The following is a 23,393-nucleotide window of genomic DNA, read 5'->3' on the forward strand; positions in this document are numbered from 1 at the left end:
TTTTTCAGGTATTTAGTCCTGTTATTTCCATACAGGAGCTTCTGAAGGCCTCCAGCTAAATGTGCCTTGTACTCAAGGACAACCCCTATATTGAAGACCTTAAGCTCAGATGCTCAAAGATACTTTGATATATAGAGCCGCTACTTAGGTACAAGTGATGCCTCTGCAACAGTCGTCCACGCGGCACTCACCTGCACTGCTTTGTAAAGTCATTCCCCACTCAGCTTTCCCCATGTCTTTCATGGTTTTATAACTTCTCCTGTGATCTTTTTCCTAAGCTAATACATCCTAACGTGTGTTAATCTTTTCATTTAAGCGTTGTTCTGTGCTTGTGACTGTCCTCATCACATTCACCGTACTTTTTCTTTTTTTTTAATTTGTTTAAAACTGCCTTTCTTTTTGAGGTGACCAGAACTTCACAGTTGCCAAGGTGTGGACACAAACGAATTTACATGCATAATATGTTCTCTCTTTTGTCTTCCATTCCTTCCCCAACTACACATAGCATTATTTACCTATTTGACTTCTGCTGAACATTGGATAGTTTAGAAAACTCCTGTTCACAGTGGACCCCGCATCCTTCCTAAAGGGAAATAGGTAACTTAGAATGTACCACTATATGTATAGAGTTGGCTTTCCAAAATATATACGTATATGTGTTTCTATATGTTTTATCACTCCACCAGTTTCATAAATTTCTTTTACAACTCCCCGCAATCAGATTTAGTTTTATCACTCCACCAGTTTCATAAATTTCTTTTACAACTCCCCGCAATCAGATTTAGTTTTCACTACCTCATATAATCCTCTCACCCCACTAATTCACACTGATCAGGCAAGCTTACCCTATAACCTCTCTTACAGTAGCAGCTAGGAGGTTTTAATTAAGGGTTGAAGCATCCTTTGCTGAATACAGAAGTACTATGGGAGAAAGTCACTTTCCCAGAGCTCCCACAGAGGCAGCAAACTTGTGCAAGAGTCTGAAGGAGGAACTGAAAAGTGCTGAAGGGGACAATGTTTACAACAGTGCAGGCACAGATTCAAAAAGAGGAAAACACGTCAGAGCAACGAAGAGGAAAGAGGCCCCGCAGAACGATGGTTGGGACAGGGGGTTATCTTGAGAGCAGAAAATGAAAATGAGAGACTGAACCTCAGCTGTACAGAGCTCCACCTGGGAGAGAGTTCTCTCTCAGCTGGTCTCTGTCCTAAGCTTGGAAGGAGAACTAACGTGGGAAGTCAAATAGGCATTCACGTGGGACGGGGAAATCTTAACACAGGTAACAGTGCTCATGAGATTTTAGGCTTTTTCTGAATTACAGGGAACATCATCTATTTAACAGGCACGTACCTAGCCATGAATTATGCCAATGAGCATTTCCAGAGCACAAATAAACTGCTAAAGCACTGCAGAACACATGGAGAAGAGCCCTCCCCTAAATGCGATGGCATGCTCTACCGAGAATTAACATGTCACTTTGCAGCATCTCAGGTTTTCCCTTTGATTCTAGTTCCTCCGTCCCTTCATTTTGTCTGCTGCTTCTGCTTGTTTACAGGTGACTGCTGGTTCCTGGCTGCCATTGCTTGCCTGACACTGAATAAAAAACTACTCTGTAGAGTCATACCTCATGACCAGTCCTTTATACAAAACTATGCTGGCATCTTTCACTTCCAGGTGAGTCCCTTCATCTGGCAGGAAGCAGATGAAACTGTATTTACCCAAGAGAGAGCTCAGCTCTTGGACTCGCTCTTCCCTCTCGCTTCTCCCCGCTTTGGAAGTGTGAGCGACAGGGGGGAAGGAAGAGGGATTGAACTGCCTCACCCTAAACTCTCCCAACAGGGCAGTCACAGAAGGGCCAGCCCATACAGGCAATTAGGGAGCGTTAACCCACCAAGGAAGCATTTGCAGATCGCTGTGTCCTGTGTGTAAGGGGTAGCAACAGGTGCCTGGTCCTGCCTTGCTGCTCAGATGCAGCGCTACGGCCAGCACAGACACGCTGGTAGTTGGCAAGAGCATCTATTTTTAGGCCCACAAGCAGCTGGTCTGTCAAAAAAAAAAAAGTTATTGAAGAACCGCTTATTCAGAAGAGATTGACTGCTTTCCATATTTCCCTTGGCTCTCCTAAGGGACCTCTCATTGTCCCGCATGCGTTGCCCGGGGGAATTCAGTCCGGCTGCCTCCCTTCCAACAGCCGTCACTTTTTGCCACATTACAAAGCAGTTAATGTCCACATTTCTCCTCTCTCAGCCTGGCTTTCCCCCTCCCTGCACCAAGCCAACCCATAGTTTTTTTCTGTTTGCCTTTATTCAGTTCTGGCGCTATGGAGACTGGGTGGATGTCGTCATTGATGACTGCTTACCCACCTACAACAACCAGCTGGTCTTTACCAAGTCCTCCCAGCGCAACGAGTTCTGGAGTGCCCTCCTGGAAAAGGCCTATGCAAAGTAAAACAACCCGCTGGACCATGCTGGGCTCCCTGCCGAGGTTTTGGCTGGGGAGGTTGTTAAACCACTGCCTACAGGACCTATAACGAGCATGTAGAGAGGCTCTGAACATACCAGTACTTTTTCCCATAGATTGTCATGCCTTAGGGTAAAACATATTTTCTAAGGGGTTTTGCTACTCATTCAGAAGTCTACATCTGATTCTCAACATCTCTTTTTTTTTTTTTTAATGTGTGCAGGTGGCACGTTTTAAAACTTTTAACTTGAGGGTTACCAGACAGATGGTTTGTGGGTTTTTTCAGTATGTGTGTTTTCATGTCTTTATTTATACACGCACACAAGATAAATATATATTATGTATAAAAAAATCTATATATGTAGGTATCATTATCTATGTAAAAGAGAATCTTATTTTTCTTTTCTCTTTCCAAGACTCCATGGGTCATATGAAGCTTTGAAAGGAGGCAACACCACTGAAGCCATGGAGGACTTCACTGGAGGAGTCACAGAGTTCTATGAGATAAAGGATGCCCCTAAAGATATCTATAAAATCATGAAACATGCCATTGACAGAGGTTCCCTCATGGCCAGCTCCATTGATGTGAGTCCATATGAACTTTGCAGATGAGCCATAAGAAAAGACAGAGGGACCTCTCCATCCATAATCAAATACATGCCCCCGTTTGGAACTGCTTGGTTTGGTCCACATAGCAAACATCCATTTCTAGGAGATGGAGTAATCTCCACTAGACACCACCCATTAGCAACTAGCAAGTGCCAAAAGGGAAGCAAACAGAAGCAGAACATGGAGGTGGGGAGAAGGGGTGCTATCAGCAAAACCAGTACCCCCACCTTCAGTGCCCTCGCCCAATAAAACGAAGTTAGTAAGGGGGTGCCGCAACTCTATTAAGACACAAATCTTCATGTCAAAGATGCTAAGTGTACAAATGCTTGGGAAATCAACCCTTCGATTGCCAACATAGTCTTACGTTTTCTTCATTTACTGTGGTTAATTTAAAAGTGAAAGTAAAAAAAACTAGCCTCAATAACCATTATGGAGTATGAAGTTGCAGCGAAGGCAGAAGAACAACCAGTGCTATCAACCACTGTAGATAAGTATGGACCATCTAGCACGTAATGAGAGAGAAGTTATCTAGGCTAACTTTTACCACTCATCTTTCTTGTATCATTTCTCTTCTCTCTCCCTGCCTCATCTTTCTGCATGATACTTTTCTCCCTTTCTCTGTACCAGGATAACTTAGGCTTTTCCTACGGATCAGCTCCTCGGAGTGACATTGGGAAACTGATTGCTCGAATGGTGAAGAATCTAGAAAGCGCGCAGATGACTCACTCCATTGTAGACTACCAGGGGACAGACGAAAGGCCAGCCTGGGTTCGTATGTTTCCAGAAGTGGTTGACTTCACAGGGCTTTTATTTAGACAGAACAGTTAGAGAAACATATCATCTATGTTTTTAAATCCTTCTTTGGCTTCGCTGAGTTATCCCAGCACTAAAGGCCTGTTCTTATGGGTGCTATTTGACATATGTATTAAAGGATTTCAGCCCTTTCAAACACAGTGACTGATACTAGAGGGCTTTGCTGATACCAAGGCAAAGGACTGTTGGCTTGTGGCAACGGCTTATAACTTCCAGAGCTTACCTGTACAGTAGAAACGGAGAGCAAAATCACATCAAATATATCAAAGTGGCACATTGGTTATTGCATTTGGGAACTGGACATGATTAGTGGATTTTATAAAGTCCCTCGCTTGCAAAGGATGGAGAGAGTGAGAAAATTAAAATACTAGAATGGAACAAGATCCCTGAGTGTGGAGGGGGCGTGAAAGAAAAAAAAAAAAAACCAAGCTCTGCACGGCTGTCAGTCCAGGCACAAAAGCTCTTGGTGAACTTATTTTGAGACAGAGAGTGCTATGGAGCTCTGCCCACCAATGGAGGGGAATCTGCTCTCGGGATGCTCCTTTTAGATTACTGCCTTTAAGATCCTCATTTAAAATGCATAAAAAGGAAAATGAAAAACGTGTCGAGTTTTACATATGTGATAAAATACAAAGTAACTCCAGCATACCTAAGTATCTAGCAAAATAGAGAGGGATGTTAAAACTGCTAAAGGAAAATCCCACATTAGGAAACTTAAAAGCTTCCAAATCTGTAGAGGGACATGTTGCTTTCTTCTTTCTGTCAGGCAGCTGTCATACCTTGCCCTTTAGGGAGCTGCATTTCCATGACAATGAAATGACACCTCTCACTTTACAGAGAGAAAAAAAGCCAACACCCACCCCAATTGCATCATCTAAAACTTTTGGTTGCATAAACTGTCTTCTGCATTTGCAGCGGAAATAGCTGATTTTTCCTCTTTTGACACCCGTATTTAGTTCTCCCGAAAGACTGAAATGGTGTAATTCTTCGGGAAAGCCCAGTATGACTGTCTTGTTTTGCAAGCATGGCTGCCCAAATCACTGATGCTTTGGGGGGAATTTCCTCCCCAGTGACTGTCTACTCAAAGAAGGTTGGAAAACTCTCTATAGTTGCTGCCCCAGTAGCCGTTTTGCTGCTGGTTATTACACCCTCCTGAGCCATCACCAGAAAAAAAAATCATGACTCTTGATGGAAAGAGGCAGATAGCACAGGCTTCAGAAGCACTTTAGAGAAGCAGCCCAGGACACCAGCAGAAGTTAATATTCTTAAACAGAAAAGAAAGAAAGGAGTTCTGATAAGTAATGATGGCAACAACATGAGTAGAAATGAAGAAAAAAAGAAATAGACGTGAGGTTATAGGCATAAAGAGTATGGAAACAGGAGCAGGAAAAAAAACAAACACACAGAAGCAGAAGGGAAATAATGGAAAATAATTGCGACAGCCAGGAAATATTTGGATGAGATCCTCCCTGTGCAAGCTGAGAGTGTATCTGTGTGACCTTACTAATTCTCCATTTCCAGCCCTGCCTTTCTCATGCCCTCAGATGTGTCAAGAAGGGATGGCAGAGTTACTGGCAGGGCCTTGCAGTCATCTCTCAGTGACAGACTTAATGGAGGAGGGGAAGTTTCGCACATGGTCCACATGTGCGTAGCAGAGTCTTCCCTTCCCACCATTCTCCTACAAACGCAGCAGACTCTGTGCAGCTGCCATCTTCCTCTCAATTCTTTATCTCCCAGATAAACAGCATTCTGAGACTTGCAAATAAAAATCTATCATCAGACACACTAATAGTTGATTACCAAGAAAGCAAATGTATTTACACCTGAGCAACACATTGCTGAAGAAAGCTATGCTCTCCCTGAATGTCAGTTGGAAAAAATTTCAATCAATCATGAGGATTTTAACAATTATGGAATAAAATGTACATCTCCTCAGGAAATTAAATTTTTAAAAAATAATGTAATTTAGTAGGACCAGTGTATAAATAGGGTGTTTTAATGTCATTGTGATAAGATTGCAGCCATGTGTAAAGATGAAAGTATTCTTCTAGGTGCTGATCTGGTCTGATGTTTCCAGTTAATGTGTAATAACCTTACTAAGCCATATAAGAACATACTATCCCAGAAAGGGCTGAATAGTCCTACTAATAGAAAATCTAGTTATTTTGATTAAGCATGCTATATACTAGCATGTTCTGAGTGCAAAAAGCAATAACCTACGCAAAGAGAAAAAGTAAATCACAAAATGTCCTTTCCAATTTATATTATTAACTTTTTGCTTTTTTAGTTCATGCTTCACTCCTTTCTAACCAACAACGTTAATTCTGTGGGCACTAAGCTTGGCCACCTTGCAAACGCAAAGAAGAGAACAAGACAAAAATCCCTATCACCTGAACAGTGTTATCCTCCCACCCATCCTGCCTCCAGCCCTCCCTGGGTGGCAATACCTGCCTTAGAGCAGCCAGCTGAGCTTTGCATGACTCTTACAAGTTTGTATCTTGTGTCTAACAGACCATAATGCCAATGCAGTATGAAACCCGGATGTCTTGCGGGCTCGTCAAAGGTCATGCCTACTCTGTCACGGCTGTGGAAGAGGTACGTACAGTCCCTTTCCTCTAGCTATGGGGAGCTGTGGTCAACACTGGCCTAGATCCATGCATGTCAGCAAAGCTATGAGGGGGGAAAAAAAAGCAAAACCAATTATGAGCTAAGGAAACAAAATTTATATTTATATAAATGAAAGCTTTGTAGAGAAATAAACCTGTCCAAGTTTTGGCTTTCTGGGGAAATGGATATTCCACCATGGTCTGCTAGGGCAAAGGTGGCTGCAGCCGGCCACCTCCTGGTCTTACACAGCCTACCTGCACTCACCCCAAGCAGGTCAGGCTGTGCGATGGCCCAGGAAAGCACCATCACTGGAGGAGCTGGTATCAGCGACTTGACAGGCAGAACGTTTCCTTTTGAACCTACTCTTAGTCTATTCTTGTTGCATTCTTTTTCAATTAGACAACATTTAAAGGGGAAAAAATACGTCTGGTAAGGCTGAGAAACCCCTGGGGGCAGGTGGAATGGAACGGACCTTGGAGTGACAAGTGAGTAAAATGGAGCTTCACATGATTTGGAAAAAAAAAAAAAATTACAGCTTTATTTGCCCTTATGCAGCTCGTGCACGACCCTAACATTTAACAATGAGGTATCTGAATTGTCTTTGCTGTCATTTTGACACATATACTTTGAAGCTGATCATAATTGGGTGCTTAGCTGAAGCTGTAAAAAGAAGAGAGTACCTAAAAAAGATGTTAAGAGAGGCTTCCATTAGTGGAAATGAAGAGAGAGCCCAGTCAATCTGATTTTACTGTCTAGCAATTTCAGCAACGTCCATTTTCAAAACAAGATGTGACAGTAGAAAAATCTTTTTAAGTTATGGAAGAACTGGATGAAGCAAGATGTCACTACACGAGCGAGTTTGGATAAAGCGTCTCATTAGGAATTCCGTCTAAAAGGAATTTTAATAGCTACTCCAGCAATGAGAGTCAGCAAACACTTTTGTCTTCAAGCTCAATAAAATGAACGCAGTTCAGCAGATTTTTGAGAGCTACTAAGAGGAAGTCTGAAGGGAAGGCAGAGAGGAGTAGGGCGCTTGCTTCTTTATTTGGGCATGTGGAGAGGAGGGTAGCATTGAGAACAAATGGTTGCAAGGCTCACAAAGGAAAAATGATATGGATGTAGCAAGATGACTCTTGACTTTCCATTCTACAAGGCTTACAGTAAAGGGTAGAAATTTTAATGAAAACTGTATTGCAAACTGTAATCTAACTTGTGTACTTTTTTGAAGGTCAGAGGAGTGGAACTTCATTAACGAAACAGAGAAAATCCGCCTGCAGCACAAGATCATGGAGGATGGGGAGTTCTGGTGAGAATATCAGTCCAAAACCTGTGTTTCTCTAGGAGATATGCAACTGTAGCAAAAATGAATCACACTGCACTACTTAAATCTGCTAAAACCATTGCAGTAATCCCTGTTCGCCTTCATATTTCAGTAAGCCTTGCTCTGTGATGCCCTCATTCTCCCACCAGGGTTTGAGTCCTTCTGCCAGCACAGTCCTTCTGATTATGCCACACTTCCACAAGCTCTCCATCACCCTTCCTATGTACCATCCTCTCAGTGCAGCGTCCCCCAGTTTGGAGCTGTACCTGCATTAATTGACCAACCAGCAGGCCAAATGCATTAGGAAATCACGGCACTCCCACTGCAAACTTGCCCTAATAGGGGCAGTAACAAGGGTCACCCTCCTCCACCTCACCAGGATCTTTCAGACAACCACCCACCACGTAAACCCATTTGGGTTCAGTTTCCCCTCAATTCCTCCAGGATATCATTTGAAGATTTCATGAGGCACTTCACAAAACTTGAGATCTGTAACCTCACACCTGATACTCTGGAAGCCGATAAACTCCAGACCTGGACTGTGTCAGTCAACGAAGGGCGCTGGGTGAGAGGTTGCTCAGCTGGAGGTTGCCGCAATTATCCAGGTGAGCAATGGGCCTTGAGAGAGATAAGACCTCTTTGACTGGAACTGTATTAGTTCCAATAGTTCCAACGCAGGCTAAGTCATACCACAGCCTGATCAGTGCTCGGCCATAGGAAAAGCCTTGCTTCCTCAGTGGACAAGGCACGCGATTTTGTAGCTGGAAATCTTCTGTCACTAGGTTTGTGACAGCACCTCATAAGCCCAAAAGGCAGGCCTGGCAAAGATAAATCATTGTTCAAATACTTCCCAGTGCCCCAAGTAAAATAAGAGAGAGCAATTTCACTCTAACAGTTAGATTTCACTTGGGAAATCCACTTTCTGATAGTTTTAGGTGCTTTGGAAGTTTGTCAGATGCCAATTCTTCATTTTATATCCTTTGCTGTGCAGTTTTGTTAGAACTATGGAAAACCCATAGCACGTAAAAAAGTATATACATATTAGCCCAATTTTAACCTTTCCCTCAGGAGCCACAGGCAGGGAACTTAGAAGTTCTCTTTAATCATGAGTATTGTTAGAAAACTGAAGCTTTACATGTTTGCTTTGGGTTGTTGGTGGGATTTCACAGATACATTTTGGACCAATCCCCAGTATCGCTTGAAGCTCCTGGAGGAAGATGATGATCCTGAGGATGAAGAGGTTGTCTGCAGCTTCCTTGTTGCACTGATGCAGAAAAATAGGAGGAAAGAACGCAAGCTGGGAGCCAACCTGTACACCATTGGCTTTGCCATCTACGAGGTACCAGCGCTAGACATTGGAATTTGCAACCATGGTGCTAAGAACAACAGTATGCATTTACCAAGAGAGTCACTGAATCATTCAGAATCATTCAGCCTGACTACATGAATTGCAATTTTTACTTTGCAAGGAACTCGGGAAACCTGGAGGAGAGGAAGGAAATTCAAGGCTTTTTAACCATTCAGCCCATAGTAACCTCAGGGTTTACCCCATCTACAAGTAACATACTTTTTAGGCTTTTATGGTGACTTAATGCCAGATTCTAACATATTGTTTCCCATTTATCCTTCAATCTCCCTTTCATTCTTGCTGAAACTAAACCTTTCATTAACAGAATACTGTAAAAAAGGAAACAGACATCCAAGATGCATACGTAGCAATTAACCTCTGTCCCTGCTATCAACTTCATGAAGAAGTCAATTTACTCGGTCCCTTGCAAAAACATATTTAGTTCAGATCTTAGTGGCTCTCATGCAGATCCCAAGAAATCTGGGAAGGAAGGAAGAAATTGCTTAGAATAGTTATGTATCTTGGGACATTTTATTTACTGGCTGCATCCCCAGAAGTCTATGTGAACGCCCTCTGTATGATCTATAAACAAGTGGACTCACCTAGCAGCCCTGACTGTTTCTTCTCTTTGTTTCTCCCTAAGGTGCCCAAAGAGGTATGAGCAGAACGGAGGCAGATTGACATCTTGGTGTATGCTCACAGCTAGTGTTACTGTTGTGCCTGTCTGTAAGTCAGCAGGAAACTGTCCAGTCAAGTTTGTTTTCAGGGATGTAACAAAAGTGAAACTGCTAACCTTCCTACTTTGAGTGTTTATTAGTAACATTTTGCAAGTAATTTTTAATTCCTTCTCACCTGCACCACGTTTTCACCTGCACCTTTTCCTTAGTCCTTCTTTTCTATTCATATGCAACCTGGCCATGTTTTGCACAGTCGGTCAGTGAGCCTGGGCTGCAGGAAGCAATGTCAGCAAGCACTTTGCCATTGCACCCCATGCAGAAGCACCCTAAACCACTTCCATTTCCTCCTGCAAATAATGCCAATGGCCTGTATCCTGCAGCCACAGAGTTTTCTCTATAGTCTCAGAATTTGTTTGGAAAACAAATGGTATTTTCAGCCATTGAAGAAAACATATTAAAAGTACACAGATTAAGTTTTTCTGAACCTGCTGGTAGCCAAATCATTGGCATCACAAGTTTTGCAACCAAGCTCTCCTGAAGTCTATGTTACCTGGAAAACATGAAGATGACAGTCTGAACGTTGTGCTGACTATTTTACAGGTGGTTATTTCTGCAGCAAACAGCTTACAAGTGTTCTTAGCCCACAATTCTTGACTTAATTTTCATATTTGAACCAATGCAATGTTTGATTATCATGTTCCTTTAGCAGATACAGAATTCACGTTTTGTCCAGGCAAGGACATGTTTCCACTGAAAGTACTTTCACCTTACCACACTGCATGTAAGGGTTTGCATATACCTTTCCTTGCCATGCCACGCTCCTAGGAAAGTAGCTGAACTTGGTTACACACAAACAACATCCAACAAAACAGTCAGATAAAAGTGCCTACACAGCAGAAGCCAGCCAATGCTCTGCAGGTGGGCCCTGGAGCAGCCCTCAGAAGCCAACTAGACCCAGCCAGTAGCAACTTCAAGGTGACAGACTCCATATCTGTTCCCAGCTAGCATCCATTGTCAGCTCCCTGCTTGCTAAGCTGCTGCTTCATTTGTGTTTTCTGTCCCGACCATGTACTGCCTGCATGACAAGCCACCTGGGGAACAGGTAAGACTTCCTTGAAGACAAATTGACTCATTTGTTCTACAGATGCATGGTACTAAGCACCACTTGCAAAAGGATTTTTTCCTCTACAATGCCTCAAAAGCTAGAAGTAAGACCTACATAAACATGCGAGAAATCTCTGAGCGCTTCCGGCTACCTCCCAGCGAGTATGTTGTCATCCCATCGACATATGAACCCCACCAGGAGGGAGAATTCATCCTGAGGGTCTTCTCAGAGAAAAGAAGTCTTTCAGAGTAAGTTGCAGATCCATTTATCTGGCCATAAAGGTGGAGGTGAACTTGCTAGTCTGTTATAGTCATACTCCCAGTTTGCTACACCCTGCTTTTAATTTTCCTCATTACAAACTCCAAGCTGCACACTCATTTCTCCAAGCTTCCCCTAGAGTCTAACAAGAGCCTACTATGAAATATCTTTGGAGAAGCTTACTGCTTGCAGGATATCCTTTGTAAACATACTATTAGCCATTTTTAATAAGGAAAACAAACCTGTTTGTTTGGTTTTTATTGCTATATGCCACTGGCTGAAGTTTTGGCCAGATAGATCATTGAATCAGATCTAATTTCAGTCACGAATGAACCGCAGAACTAGGTAGTTATTTCTTTTCCATCCTGCTCTTCAACTAGTTTCCCAGAGCTCAGCAAATTGCAGCCAGTGTCACTTTGCTTAGACCAAACAGCTTCTGTTTTACTCCCAGCTGCCAAAGTTCAGTGTTATCAAGGCTCTTTAGAGGAGTAAACCAGGTAGCAGTGCTCCTGGAAGTGGTACTTGGGATGCTCAGCTCAAACTGAGAAAAGCTACATCTAGAGCCTGCAGCTGTAATGCTGGGAAGCCAGCTCACACCACTGCCTGTTTGGAAAGTTCAAGTGGCTGCTTACAGAAACAAGCAATGTTGGGAACAGCCACTTTCCTGATTTATTTACTTTCTGCTTTCTTCTAGGGAGGTTGAAAACATGATTGAGGCAGAGCGTCCATCGGTAAGTACTGTCCTGGGCCTCTTTATGTGAATAGAAGTAGGGCGGGGAAGGAGCATCACATCTAGGGAAACCTGCAGCAGGAAACCATTTGTGGCCACAGGACAGGTCCTTTAGCATAAATTCCCACATTTTCTTATCAAGATACTTTTATTAACACTTGCTTTATATACACTACTTTCTAATTTGGACAGACCAAAATCTTATGCCAGATTTGAAGTCTCTTCCTGGCATAAAGAAGCTGAGCTTAAAGAAGCTTAAAGCTTCTTTAAAGAAGCTTAAAGCTTTATGCCAGCATAAAGAAGCTGGCATAAAGAAGCTTAGCTGATGCTAAGCATTGCCTTTGCCTCCATCGAGAGTATTCATTTACTGGGGAGGCCTAGCTCTGTAGTCTGAGATTTGTCTGTGAAATTGGTATCTTGTCTAATAAAGAAAAAAGTACCTTATTTTGAAGTACATGCTTTCTGGAAAGGGATCCTAGTGATATTCTGATTCATACTAGCATCCAGGACAAGCTCCAACTCTTCAGCTTGGGGTTTTACACATCTATATGGGAATATACTGGAGCTAACAATACAATTAGTCTTGAAAAAAAACCAGAGGAAATGCTCTTGCACAGAACAGAGTGCCATCAAACCTTGCTCAGAAGTGTTACCCTTTTGTGTGCTGTCATGATAACAAAATAGCTGTCCAGATCTGGTAGCATTTAATTGCCACTTCAGATAACATTGATCTGTGGGCACAGAAGTCCAATCCCCACTGCACCAAAGGGCTGGGAAAAAGAAAAGGAATAGTCAGAGCTAAAGGTACAATAGAGATTTTATTCAAGCAGACAAAGCCCCAGTTGAGCTGGGACACTGTTTTGCTATGGTTTCTGCAATTTCTGTCCTTCAGTATGCAATTTTTTCGTGGGTACATTTTCCCTCATTTTTTTGAGATTTGAAAACAGTATGAATATAAGAATGGGAAAGATGTGAAAAAGGGAAAGAGAAAAAATGAAATTTTACCATCAGCTCTGCATAATATGCATAAAATCTACAATTCTGTTTTAAAACACTTTTCTTTAAATTGTCTCTTTTTGTACAGAAGAAGAAAAAGGGCAAGGTGGGTACTTGTGGAATGTGCTGAGTGCCAGCAAGACAAAGAGCATGTGCAATGCATGCAGAAGGAGCAGAGGTCCTCGGCATCATTAGTGATTTCTCTGCATCTGGAAACTGGACTAGTTAATGAAGGGCACTGGATAAGAGGCCATTTGCAGGCAGCAAAGATTTTGTCTTTCTACACTAAAATCTAATAAAATAGCTGTAGGATCATATACCTCTCTCACTCAAGGGGGTGGCAAAAGGGTGACAGAAACTTTTCAGCTTTACAAGCTTGATCCTCTGGGTTGCTCAACTGCCCTTCCTTCCTGCCCCTCCACAGGCATCCTACCACCCCTTCCTAGTGAAAATCACCCCTTCTCCAGACCCATGCCCTCACATTCACTTTCCATTGCCTAATGCAGCTACTCCTCTTTCCTGAAGTTTCTGCTCACCAGAGTCCAAGATTCTCCTTTCGATTCTACACAACCCATTTAGCACCCTGAAAATGTAACCAGGCATTTTAATCTCAAGACAGGCTGATTGCAATTAATACTCTAGGATAACACACTTGCATCTTGTAGCAGCTTTCCTTGTTTTAAATGCACTAAAACAGAACAATTGCATGTGGCTGCTTACAGCTGAATGCTTCAAAAATTAATACAGAGAATGAACATAAGCTTTACATAATTAACAAGCTCCTACACAAATACTTTCTGTGTAGGGTTCAGATTCTGTTTGCTTTCAGGGCTACTGTCCTTCATAGAGGGGCAAGTTCATCAGTTTAACTGAGAATTGAGAATCTGGGAAGCTTATTTTGCTTAAAAAAAACCAAACAAACAACAACAACTCACATTTAAATGGTTACTGGCTTTCTGAAAAGCAAAGCTAGAAGCCAGAGATTGCGCTATTTTGCAAAAAGACTTTAGCAGCTTTTTAGCCTGAGGAGAGCAGCAACTTCAGAAATTCCTCCACTTTTTTTTTTTATTTTTTTCCTTTCTTTTCTTTCATTCCCAGCTCTGGCTTCTCCAGGCACCCTCTCAGGGCGGGAGCTGTTGCTGCACGCGCTTTGCCATAGAATGGGTGTCCATGATACTTTCCTTTCCACTATTTTTTATGTAATTTCCACTTCCCTCTTGCTCTCTTTCTTGTTCTTCTAGCCTATCATCTTTGTTTCCGACAGAGCGAACAGTAATAAGGAGCTGACAGCAGATGAAGACGCTGGCAAAGATGGTGAAAAAGCCCACGTAGACGAGAAAAAGGTTTCTGCAGCAAGTGGCAAGGGGGAGAATAGGGCTTCGTCTGGCTCGCATGAAAGAGTGGCTGGGGAGAGCACAGGAATGGGGCAACATCTTTAGATACTTAACAGCTTTTCATCAAATCTAAGCATAACTTGCATCTGGTTTATGTGTATCTAATGAGCATGAGAGAACAGAGACTATCCCTTCAGTTATTTAACACCTGCGCTGGAAGATGTTGTTGCCTGAAAACATCTCTGGTTGCTCTCTCATACAAGGATGCCGGCTGTGAGAGACCCCTTCCCCAATAGCAGCGCAGTTCAGTCCACTCTTGCTCAGCCCCCTGAAGCGGTACCCGCTTTACACGGGGCACACGCGCAAATCGCACCTGAGGGCCTTCAGGAGCTCCTGGCAATGATCTCAGCCTCTCCCCACTACAAATTACACGGCCCTATACCAGTCCCCGCTGGCCAGAGAAAAAACACCTGAGTAACCCCAGGAGCTCCTGCACCCCTCCTCTTTTCTCTCACTACCAGAGAGGAGGAAAACAGGCTAGCGAATTCGGAGTTTCTGCCTGTGGGTGGGTGAGGGATGTGAGACGCAGCAGCCAGACCCTGCACCCAGGCTCGTGGCATCTGGAGGCATGGCTTGAGTGCCTGCTTACAGGGAGCGTGCTGTTCTGCTGCACGACTGCCAGAGCATGCAGGTGGCGAAGCGGGAACCAATCTTAACTTTCCTCTGCATTTAGAGAAACAAAAATAAGAACTAAGCCAAGAAATTCACTTTACTTTGTTACACATAATTCCTGTAATTGAATATTGTAGGAGGGAAAAAGAAAATCTAGTTTCCTTTTTCAGCATCAGCCTCAGAGTTCAGGCTTGCTCTTTGCATGTGTCTGAGAAAGCTTCACTTTCATCCTTTTCCTCTGTCTCCAGCAAGGGGCCTCCCACATTACAAAGAGCTCTCCAGGCCGAGTCCCTCTGATCAATTCATAGCCTACAGGGTGGCTATGGAGCAGATATGCCTCTTCTGCTCCAAACTTCTCCTTTGCAGTGTTTTGAAACAAAAAAATCAGAAGTTAAACATTTGCCAGTGAAAGTAATCCCAGAGAAATGGGATGAAATTAAATACTCAGCAGTTTTGCCAAGGAACACATTTAACCAAAAAAAGGGGAAAGGAACAGGAGGACAACCTGTTCCTCCGAAGAAGTCCAGATTCACTAAGAGGCTCCTTCGCGCAAGGGCGAGTGAGCCCCCCAGGCCCCTTCCCTTCCCTGCTGGGCTAAGGTTGTATCTCTTCTTTGCTTGTCTCTTTTCAGCGTCCTTCAGCAAAAGCTCGTGAGGGGAGTGAAGAGGAAAAACAGTTCAGGAATATTTTCCGACAAATTGCAGGGGATGTGAGTATGCAACCAATCCCCGTCTCTGCCATCAAAGCAGCCTAGCCACAGCAGCACCTAAATCAACTGCGTCACGGATTTAAAACACTGAATTTTAAAATTTCCTTTGAATTTCCTTCCATGAAATTTCCTTTGAGATCTGAAGCTAAGCATAATCAAATCAAAATCCAATTAAGTATACAGCTATGCTCATATGTACATATAAGCTATTCCCATTGTGTACAAGGGAGCCTTATTTAAATTCAGGCTTTTACTTCTGTCACTACTACAAGATGCTATTTTGCATAGCATGTATAAGCAAATTAGAAATACAGTGCCCTCCAGTATATGCTTAATGAGGGAAGTAAAAACAGCTCAAAGAACTCCATAAATTAAGAGGCTGCGAATGGGTTACAGGGATTTTTGGCTTATACAGTGGCTTGAAATTACTGGTCGTTCTTCTAGTAGTTTAATAAGCACTATATGGTAACTTTAGACCTACCTTGTACTGCAGCCTCAAGAAAGATTTGGACTAATGTTTATATGAACTAGAATGCTCTCCAGTTTGAAGCATGTATATGCCATACTGAAAAGTGACCAAAGACTTCATACTTTTAGCATTTCCATCCATAAAATGATCTGCTTAATAAGGAATGTTGCAATTAATGATATTCTCACCACATTTCCCACCAGGACATGGAGATCAATGCTGAAGAACTCAGGAATGTTCTCAATAACGTTGTAAAAAAACGTGAGTTTGAGCATGTTTTTCAGTAACCCTGGACAAAGAAATCTGTGTTATAATGTAACCCTCCACCCCTGAGTTGCACTCTAGAAATTTACTGTTTCAAACTCACAAATTTCCTAGTTACGCTTCTGTGGACTTTGCATCCAAGACTTTAGCGAGCTGAATTTTTCATAGAGATACTCTCTATGAGCAATCAAGTACTGATAACACAGAAATGAGCAAATGTTCATTGGAAGCACCACACAGGACAATATAGTACTTCTAGCAGTCTGCAAATGCCCTTTAAAAAAAAAATTCTAATGGAGAGGCAAACCTTTCTCCCTGGTTAGCAAACTTTAGCCTCCATACCCTGGGCTTGCTTAGTTACCTGGAAGTCAGTTTAGAGTTTTCCAGAGGTTTTTATTGTATATAACAGGTCAAGAAAAGTACTTTCTAATTCACAAGCAATAACATTACTTAGAGTCTCTTCAGATTTCTCTACCACTCATTTCTTACTGGATGAAGGAAGTAGGTTTGGCTTCTACTTTGAGTAGAGTTACACTTAAGATGAAGAAGCACTTGCTGACTTGCATGATCTGTTTTCACCTGGGATCGTCTATTTCAGATAAGGACCTAAAGACAGAAGGATTTGAACTGGAATCCTGCCGCAGCATGATTGCTTTAATGGATGTATCCTTTTCTAGTGAAAGAGGAGTGCTTGATACCACACTAGTGCACTTGGGTTGTATTTCCCACCACTACGCACACACAACTTAGTAAGCCAGGGAAGCAGAACAGTACATTATAGTCAGTAGTCAGATAGCACAGCATTTGTGGTTTGGCACATCTTAACTCCAGTCATCTCAACATTAGCGTGGTTGGCAGATGAAAATATCCCAAACCAGAAAACTACAGAATAAGTCAATCAGTATGATGCCCTTCCTTAGGTATTACTGACTGGTTATTTATTGTCTACACTCTCTTTACACAGTGTTCTTTAGCAGACACTGGCAATGTGTCACATTTGTCACATGTGTCAGCAGACACTGACAATAAAGAGACTCCTCTAACTGAGACTGGCCAGCTCACGTACTAAAGCATGATTTTTTAAAAAGATTTTTTTAAACCAACTCAACATAACTACAGTTCTCGCCAACAAGCTTACTATATTTCTCTCTTAAGTTTATAATGTATTATACATTCCACTGTGTGCTCAGCATGCAACACATACAGAAATTGTCTCAGAGCAAGTATCATAAAACACACTATGAGGTGCCATACGGGGTTACCTCTGATACAACATCACTCAGTTTTCCTATTAGACATAACACGTGATTTTGAGAGAACATAAGTGCATTCAAACATAACCAGAACAAAATTGTAACTACAACCCAGAGCCATAATGGCTGGAGCCTAAACGCGTTTTTGTAAATGGCTTTAGTCAACGTTTTGCTTAGTTCTCAAACCATTTTAAGCAAGGCAGAAAGACTTTCACTCTAGGATAAAGCTCAGTTGTCTTAAAAACACTGGGTAAGCTTCACATTTGGAGGTATCTGGAAAGAGCCCTCTAAAACATCCTGCTCATGTACTTCATAACATCTCCAGAAGCAAGCCTCTCTCCTGTACCAGACATTCGCTTCTACACAAAGTACAAACAGTACTTCACACTCCTGAAACAAAATAATATGCACAATAACCAAAATGTTCACAAATATTTTACTGCACAGCTCAGCCAGCTCTTAATGCTGAGGAGGTCCTGACCTCAGTTTCACATTCATCCCTTCACTAGTAGCTGCAGACTTAATTAATTTTCTCTTAAAAATACTGTGGTTTTTTTACCTGACTGCTTGCATCACAGACAGATGGCTCAGGGAAGATAAACTTCGATGAGTTTCGACATCTTTGGGACAAGATTAAAAGCTGGCAGGTATTGCTGGTATCCACAGTGCTGTTCTTCACAGCTTCTGCAGCGCAAAAGCTTGCGTAGGAAAATCAGACCTCTCTACATAGACTACAACAAAAAGAAAAACTAAAAAAATTGCAAATTAGCTTTTAAAAAGAAAAGTAATGTCTCTCCTCATCCTACTCACAGCCTAAGCAAATAGCCTGAATCTCTGAAGCTCCAGCACTCATATAAGAACTTCCCCCATGAGAATAGCACCAAGGCATACAAATTGGAGGAGGAGGGTGATGGGAACTAGAATCAGGCCTCGCAAATAGCTTAATTAGGACAATCGAGAGAGGATTAACAGCATAAACTCAAGTCAAACAAGGAGAGTCTCTAGAGGAAAGCTTTTTGCTTCTCATAGCATGGATCTAAATTATTTTACTCTGTGACTGAGGGGAGCTCTGTGCTGACAACCCAGACTGCCCAGAAGCAGCAATATAAGGCAAATGGCAAAACCTCCAAGGGCCCGAGGCACACATCCCATACCCACCCACTGGGTACATTCAACAGAAGTACAAGCTTTTTATTTCTGTTGTGCATTTATTTTTTTGTTTTTTTCCAGAAAATTTTCAAGCGTTATGACACGGATCATTCAGGAACCATTAACAGCTACGAGATGCGCAATGCAGTCAAGGATGCAGGTACTTCTAGCGTTCAATGCCCAACAGCCAAAGAAACTTTGTTTTGGTTGATCTATCACACAATGAAATCAGGAACACAGTGCAGCCTTTTAAAAGGAGACCCTACAGAAATTCAAACATCCTTTTTTCCCCAGCAGAGCTTCTCAAATATCCAAATGGCAAGTCTGTCTTGCTAACCAAATAGATCTCTTCAGCTCTTTAAACTTTCTGATGAATGATGCTCTGCTGTCTTAAGGACCTCCTGCTCGGGGTCCTGCTGTTCAGGGGGAGCAGCGAGCCCTGAAGACATTTGATTTCATTTAAGCTGTGGATTCTTTATGTTTGTGTAAGTAACAAAGAATAGAGGAAAACTTTCAACTCAAGTGTACAGGCACTGAAACCAAGGCAGAGCAGGTCAACGTCCAAGTTTGCACCAGAGGCAATTGGATGGACATTTCTTGAGTCCTGCTCGTTTTCTTAGTGGCACTAAGCCACTGTAGGCTCAGTCTCCTCTTCTACCTCTGCAGTAAGAAGAAAGTATTTTGCAAAAGTTGTAATTGATGAAACTTGTCCTGCAAAGAGAGGCCTTTGACTTTTCTTGCTTCCTGTCTTGAGCATATTGGTGTGCTGCTTTCCCTGGGCAGCAGGCCTCCTGCAGCACATATCTTTACTAGCTGCTGTTTCTCTGAGGGAGCAAGATGGCTTCTTTAGTCAGAAAATATGTAGCATCACTATAAACCTAAATGTGATGATTTCAGTGATACTTTATCTTCAGTAGTATTTTGGCAAATCAGTTACCAGTTCATCAAGGAACAGAAACAGATGGCTATCTTGTACTTTACAAAACACCAGTGATTCAGTCGTTTGCTAAGAACGAAACTACACCTGGATTTGGACTCCTGCTGCAGTAGAAATACGGGTCATTTTTATTTTCCAGGTTTCCATTCTCACCAGGAAAGTTGTCAATGAAAAAAAAAAATTATTTAAATACCTCCTACCCTGACTTTAGAACCAAGAGCACGTTTTGCAATAAAAATTTCTCACTCTTACAGCACGTAGGCTGTACATGACCTTGCATTTAGCCAACAACCAGCAGTACCCAAATGACGACAGACCCTTTATGAAGCACAGTCGCACGCTGCAGCAGCCAGTGCCACAGTTCGGTAACGCCATGCCAAGGAGTTACCTCCTTACCTATTTTTTGACCATTGTGTAATTGTGTTTTCATAGCAACTGCCTCCTATGTTGCTGTCACCCAGTTTTTGTTGCTTTGCTCTTACCAGGCTCAGCTATGCTGCAGACTCTTTGGTGGAGACCCCTCCTCTTCATGTGTATGGCGTGAGGTAACTCACATGCTATTGGCCCTCCCAAATCGTAATTTCAAAATGCTACTTCTGTTTTAAGAAAGCAGCTGGACACAGGGAAGCTCCTTATAGCTTTACTTCATCTTATTTAGCAGCTGCAGCAGTACCCTCCAGCCTGAGCCTCAGCCGGGCCCAGGAAGCGCCGATGGCCAAACCTCTCCTGGAGGCCTGACCGGCACCAGTGCTTCCCCCCGGCCGCGGCCCAGCTGTGCCCCGTTTCTGGTCCTCTGCAGGGTTTCGGCTGAACAACCAGCTCTACGACATCATCACCATGCGCTACGCCGACAAGAACATGAACATCGACTTTGACAGCTTCATCTGCTGCTTCGTGCGCCTGGACGCCATGTTCCGTGAGTGGCTGCACCGGTTTTACTGCGCTGCCTCCCCTCCTCACCCCCAAAACGCACTGTGGTGCTCAAAGCACTACTGCCTACATGTAGTTTTAATTTATGAGCTTAGGGAACCTAAAATATGACAGCTGTCCCATACAAACACGAAAGAAAATAAGCCATTGCATTTGTCCTTATTGCCAAGGAAAAACATAGCAGAAATACTTGCTGACCGCATAAGTAAATACCTGCACAAGTTTGCACAACACAGCAGGAACACAATTTGGTTTGCTATCTGGGATCATCTTGACACACACAATAATTTAATCTACTTTCTATACTTTTGTTTCCTTGCTTTAGGGGCATTCCACGCCTTTGATAAAGATGGAGACGGCATCATTAAGCTCAATGTCCTGGAGGTAAACTGGTTTATGCCAGTATTTCTAACACAAAGTCACAATACCAAATTTTATTTGTATTACTCATTGTACACATTCTCAAGGGAGCCTATGAAAGTTGGTCTGAAGTTGTCATCTAAGTGGTAAGAGTCTGCAAAACCTCCTAAAAATTTTGCTACCTATTTTACACAGAAAACACCTGTATCCATGATCTACCAGCAACAGCTGCTCTGTAAGACTCCAGTTGATGCTGAAGGGCACAGCTGCAGACTCTTCATATCATCTTTAAAGTGCTTCAAAAAAACTTTGAGGTTTTTTTATGAGGCAATTTAAATCAAACACACTTAAAGGCCTTAACTGATAAAGGGGTTTAACATAGTTCTTGACCTTGTTTTAAATCTTATTAACAAGGCTTAGAAAGTTTCAACTTAAAAGCATGTCTTCTGCTAGGGAGACCACAAAAAAACCCTTTCACTTTTTGCAAGGGAAGGAGGAATAGGAGCAAGAAGCTCAAGACAAAGTTCCCTACTGCCAGTATGCTTCATACTAAGTATCAGCAAGCAGCTGCCTTCTAGCTACAGAGGCAGTGGTGTCTCAATACAATTTGTTGGAGGATGCTAACAAGTCTTTCATCCTTTAATTCTAACTCTTCTTTCAGTGGCTGCAGCTCACGATGTACGCGTAATACCAGAGCCAGCGCCCACCTTCATTAGGAAAACGCTCAAGACTTCTGTTTTGGGTAACTAGCTCCATTCAGCCCCAAGTGCAAACAAGAGCATTTCCTAATTACATGCTTCACTCACCGAGGTAAACAGCACATGGGAAGAATCCCTTGGAAAAAGAGACAACGCATATTCTGTACCTACTTTTATAACTTCCTGACATCTTCCTTTGAGCAACAAGGATTAATTTACTGATGACTGAATTAAGCTTTTTCTGCGTGGTAAAGACATGGAGCATGCATCGTTATTCTGCTTATGCTGACAACTGGAGAAGTCTCTCTCAAGTCAGGCAAAACTGGGACTGTATTTGAACTGTGAAAGTCAGAGGTGTTTACTAACACCTTGTAATTAGTCATTAACTCTTTGTCCTGCTTTTGATACTATCATTTCAGCCTCTTCATAATGGTGAGTGAATATCTCACATGACATTGTGCTAGATTACATTAATGTTATGCATCCCGATCCCTTTCATTGTTATAGATGTGGCTGTGCAGGTTGGTTCTCTGCTATGCTAGAAGCATGGAAGTAAGGTACAACAGACTGCAATACCTCGGTACGTCTTGGTCTACTGCCCCAGCAAAAGTATCAGAACTGCGCAATTTGTTCTCATTTCTAGTACCCCCATAGTATCTTAATTACACATTGGACATTTTAAATGTTTTTTATGGTAACTGCATTCTCTAACATTGAGAAAGTTGTTTGCCATTTGAGACAGAATACAAATAATACATACAAATATATGTATCTACACACACACTTCCCCTCCCCCAGCCCTGGGTCCTATTTCCTGACAGCATTGTGTATTTCTTTATTGTAAGAGGTGACTCGTAGCAGAATCGGACACTATGTTAGCATGACCACTTTGGGAAGATTATTAGAATGTGTAAGTACAATTAGTTTAATTGAACCAAAAATAAAATCAACTGGATTTTGGCCTAATCTTTAGGGTTGTGTTTTGTTTTTATTTTAAGAGAACAGAGGAGGATGAAACATTGAGCACTCTTCTGTCATTCTCCTGAATATACAGCAGCTTTTGGAGTTTCATGGGAAGCATGAAATCATCTTAATATCTCAAACACTTGCCTGTTTGCTCCTTGAATGCGTTAAAAATAAAAAAAATCACTTCAGCTGGAAAGCTCCATCCTTACGAGCTTTAAGGACAACAAGCTTTCAGAGCTGGTAAATCGTTGATCAGTATAAAAATGGAAGGAAAAACAAAATGTGCAAGAAGAGGTGTGAAGAGACCAGACTTTGTCAGGAGAACCTTTTACTTAATTCTCTACTGGTGAAAAGTAACAAAACAATCCACTATTGTAAAGCAAAATTGTAATAACAAATAGTAGCATCCACTCAAAGTTATTCTGGTAAGGAGCACGTTTAACTGAAAGGTCACTAAGAAACAGAAAACCTTTTGACTATAAAGTTCTTAATGTTGTCCTGCACTGTAACTTACTCTGAAAGAGTAAGAAAATCCTATAGTTTATCTAAAGAAGAGTTATTCTCCTTTAAATTCAACTTTTGTTTTAACCCAAATCAAGTTTTTAAGATGACTAAAACAGTAGGAGCCCTGGGTTCCAGCCATGTGTTCTCTCCACTAGGCTATTATTTTCCATACAAAAATATGGCAGAGATGCTCTTGGTTAGGGTGTTCAGAGAAAAACAAAATCTA

The 23,393-nt window shown here is 42.2% G+C and overlaps 1 protein-coding gene across 3 annotated transcripts in view; it reads left to right on the plus strand.

Moving 5' to 3' along the window:
* Nucleotides 1-21,850, plus strand: part of CAPN3 (calpain 3) — a 233,842-nt gene extending 211,992 nt beyond the window's left edge. The window contains exons 3-24 of one of the 3 annotated variants that reach the window (XM_075502787.1): nt 1,554-1,672; nt 2,309-2,442; nt 2,875-3,043; nt 3,695-3,835; nt 6,392-6,475; nt 6,887-6,972; nt 7,716-7,793; nt 8,253-8,413; nt 8,978-9,147; nt 9,800-9,811; nt 10,978-11,186; nt 11,891-11,927; nt 13,011-13,028; nt 14,164-14,265; nt 15,560-15,637; nt 16,310-16,367; nt 16,969-17,033; nt 18,202-18,270; nt 18,854-18,932; nt 20,509-20,625; nt 20,965-21,023; nt 21,661-21,850. In XM_075502787.1, coding sequence (XP_075358902.1) covers nt 1,554-1,672; nt 2,309-2,442; nt 2,875-3,043; nt 3,695-3,835; nt 6,392-6,475; nt 6,887-6,972; nt 7,716-7,793; nt 8,253-8,413; nt 8,978-9,147; nt 9,800-9,811; nt 10,978-11,186; nt 11,891-11,927; nt 13,011-13,028; nt 14,164-14,265; nt 15,560-15,637; nt 16,310-16,367; nt 16,969-17,033; nt 18,202-18,270; nt 18,854-18,932; nt 20,509-20,625; nt 20,965-21,023; nt 21,661-21,687 — 2,072 coding nt within the window. In that variant the 3' untranslated portion in view covers nt 21,688-21,850. The remainder of the gene's footprint in view (nt 1-1,553; nt 1,673-2,308; nt 2,443-2,874; nt 3,044-3,694; nt 3,836-6,391; nt 6,476-6,886; nt 6,973-7,715; nt 7,794-8,252; nt 8,414-8,977; nt 9,148-9,799; nt 9,812-10,977; nt 11,187-11,890; nt 11,928-13,010; nt 13,029-14,163; nt 14,266-15,559; nt 15,638-16,309; nt 16,368-16,968; nt 17,034-18,201; nt 18,271-18,853; nt 18,933-20,508; nt 20,626-20,964; nt 21,024-21,660) is intronic. The other 2 variants (XM_075502788.1, XM_075502789.1) reach the window with 2 other exon arrangements.
* Nucleotides 21,851-23,393: the final 1,543 nt, after the last annotated feature.

The sequence above is a fragment of the Mycteria americana genome, chromosome 5 (assembly GCF_035582795.1).
Source record: "Mycteria americana isolate JAX WOST 10 ecotype Jacksonville Zoo and Gardens chromosome 5, USCA_MyAme_1.0, whole genome shotgun sequence".
In the NCBI taxonomy this organism is placed as follows: Eukaryota; Metazoa; Chordata; class Aves; order Ciconiiformes; family Ciconiidae; genus Mycteria; species Mycteria americana.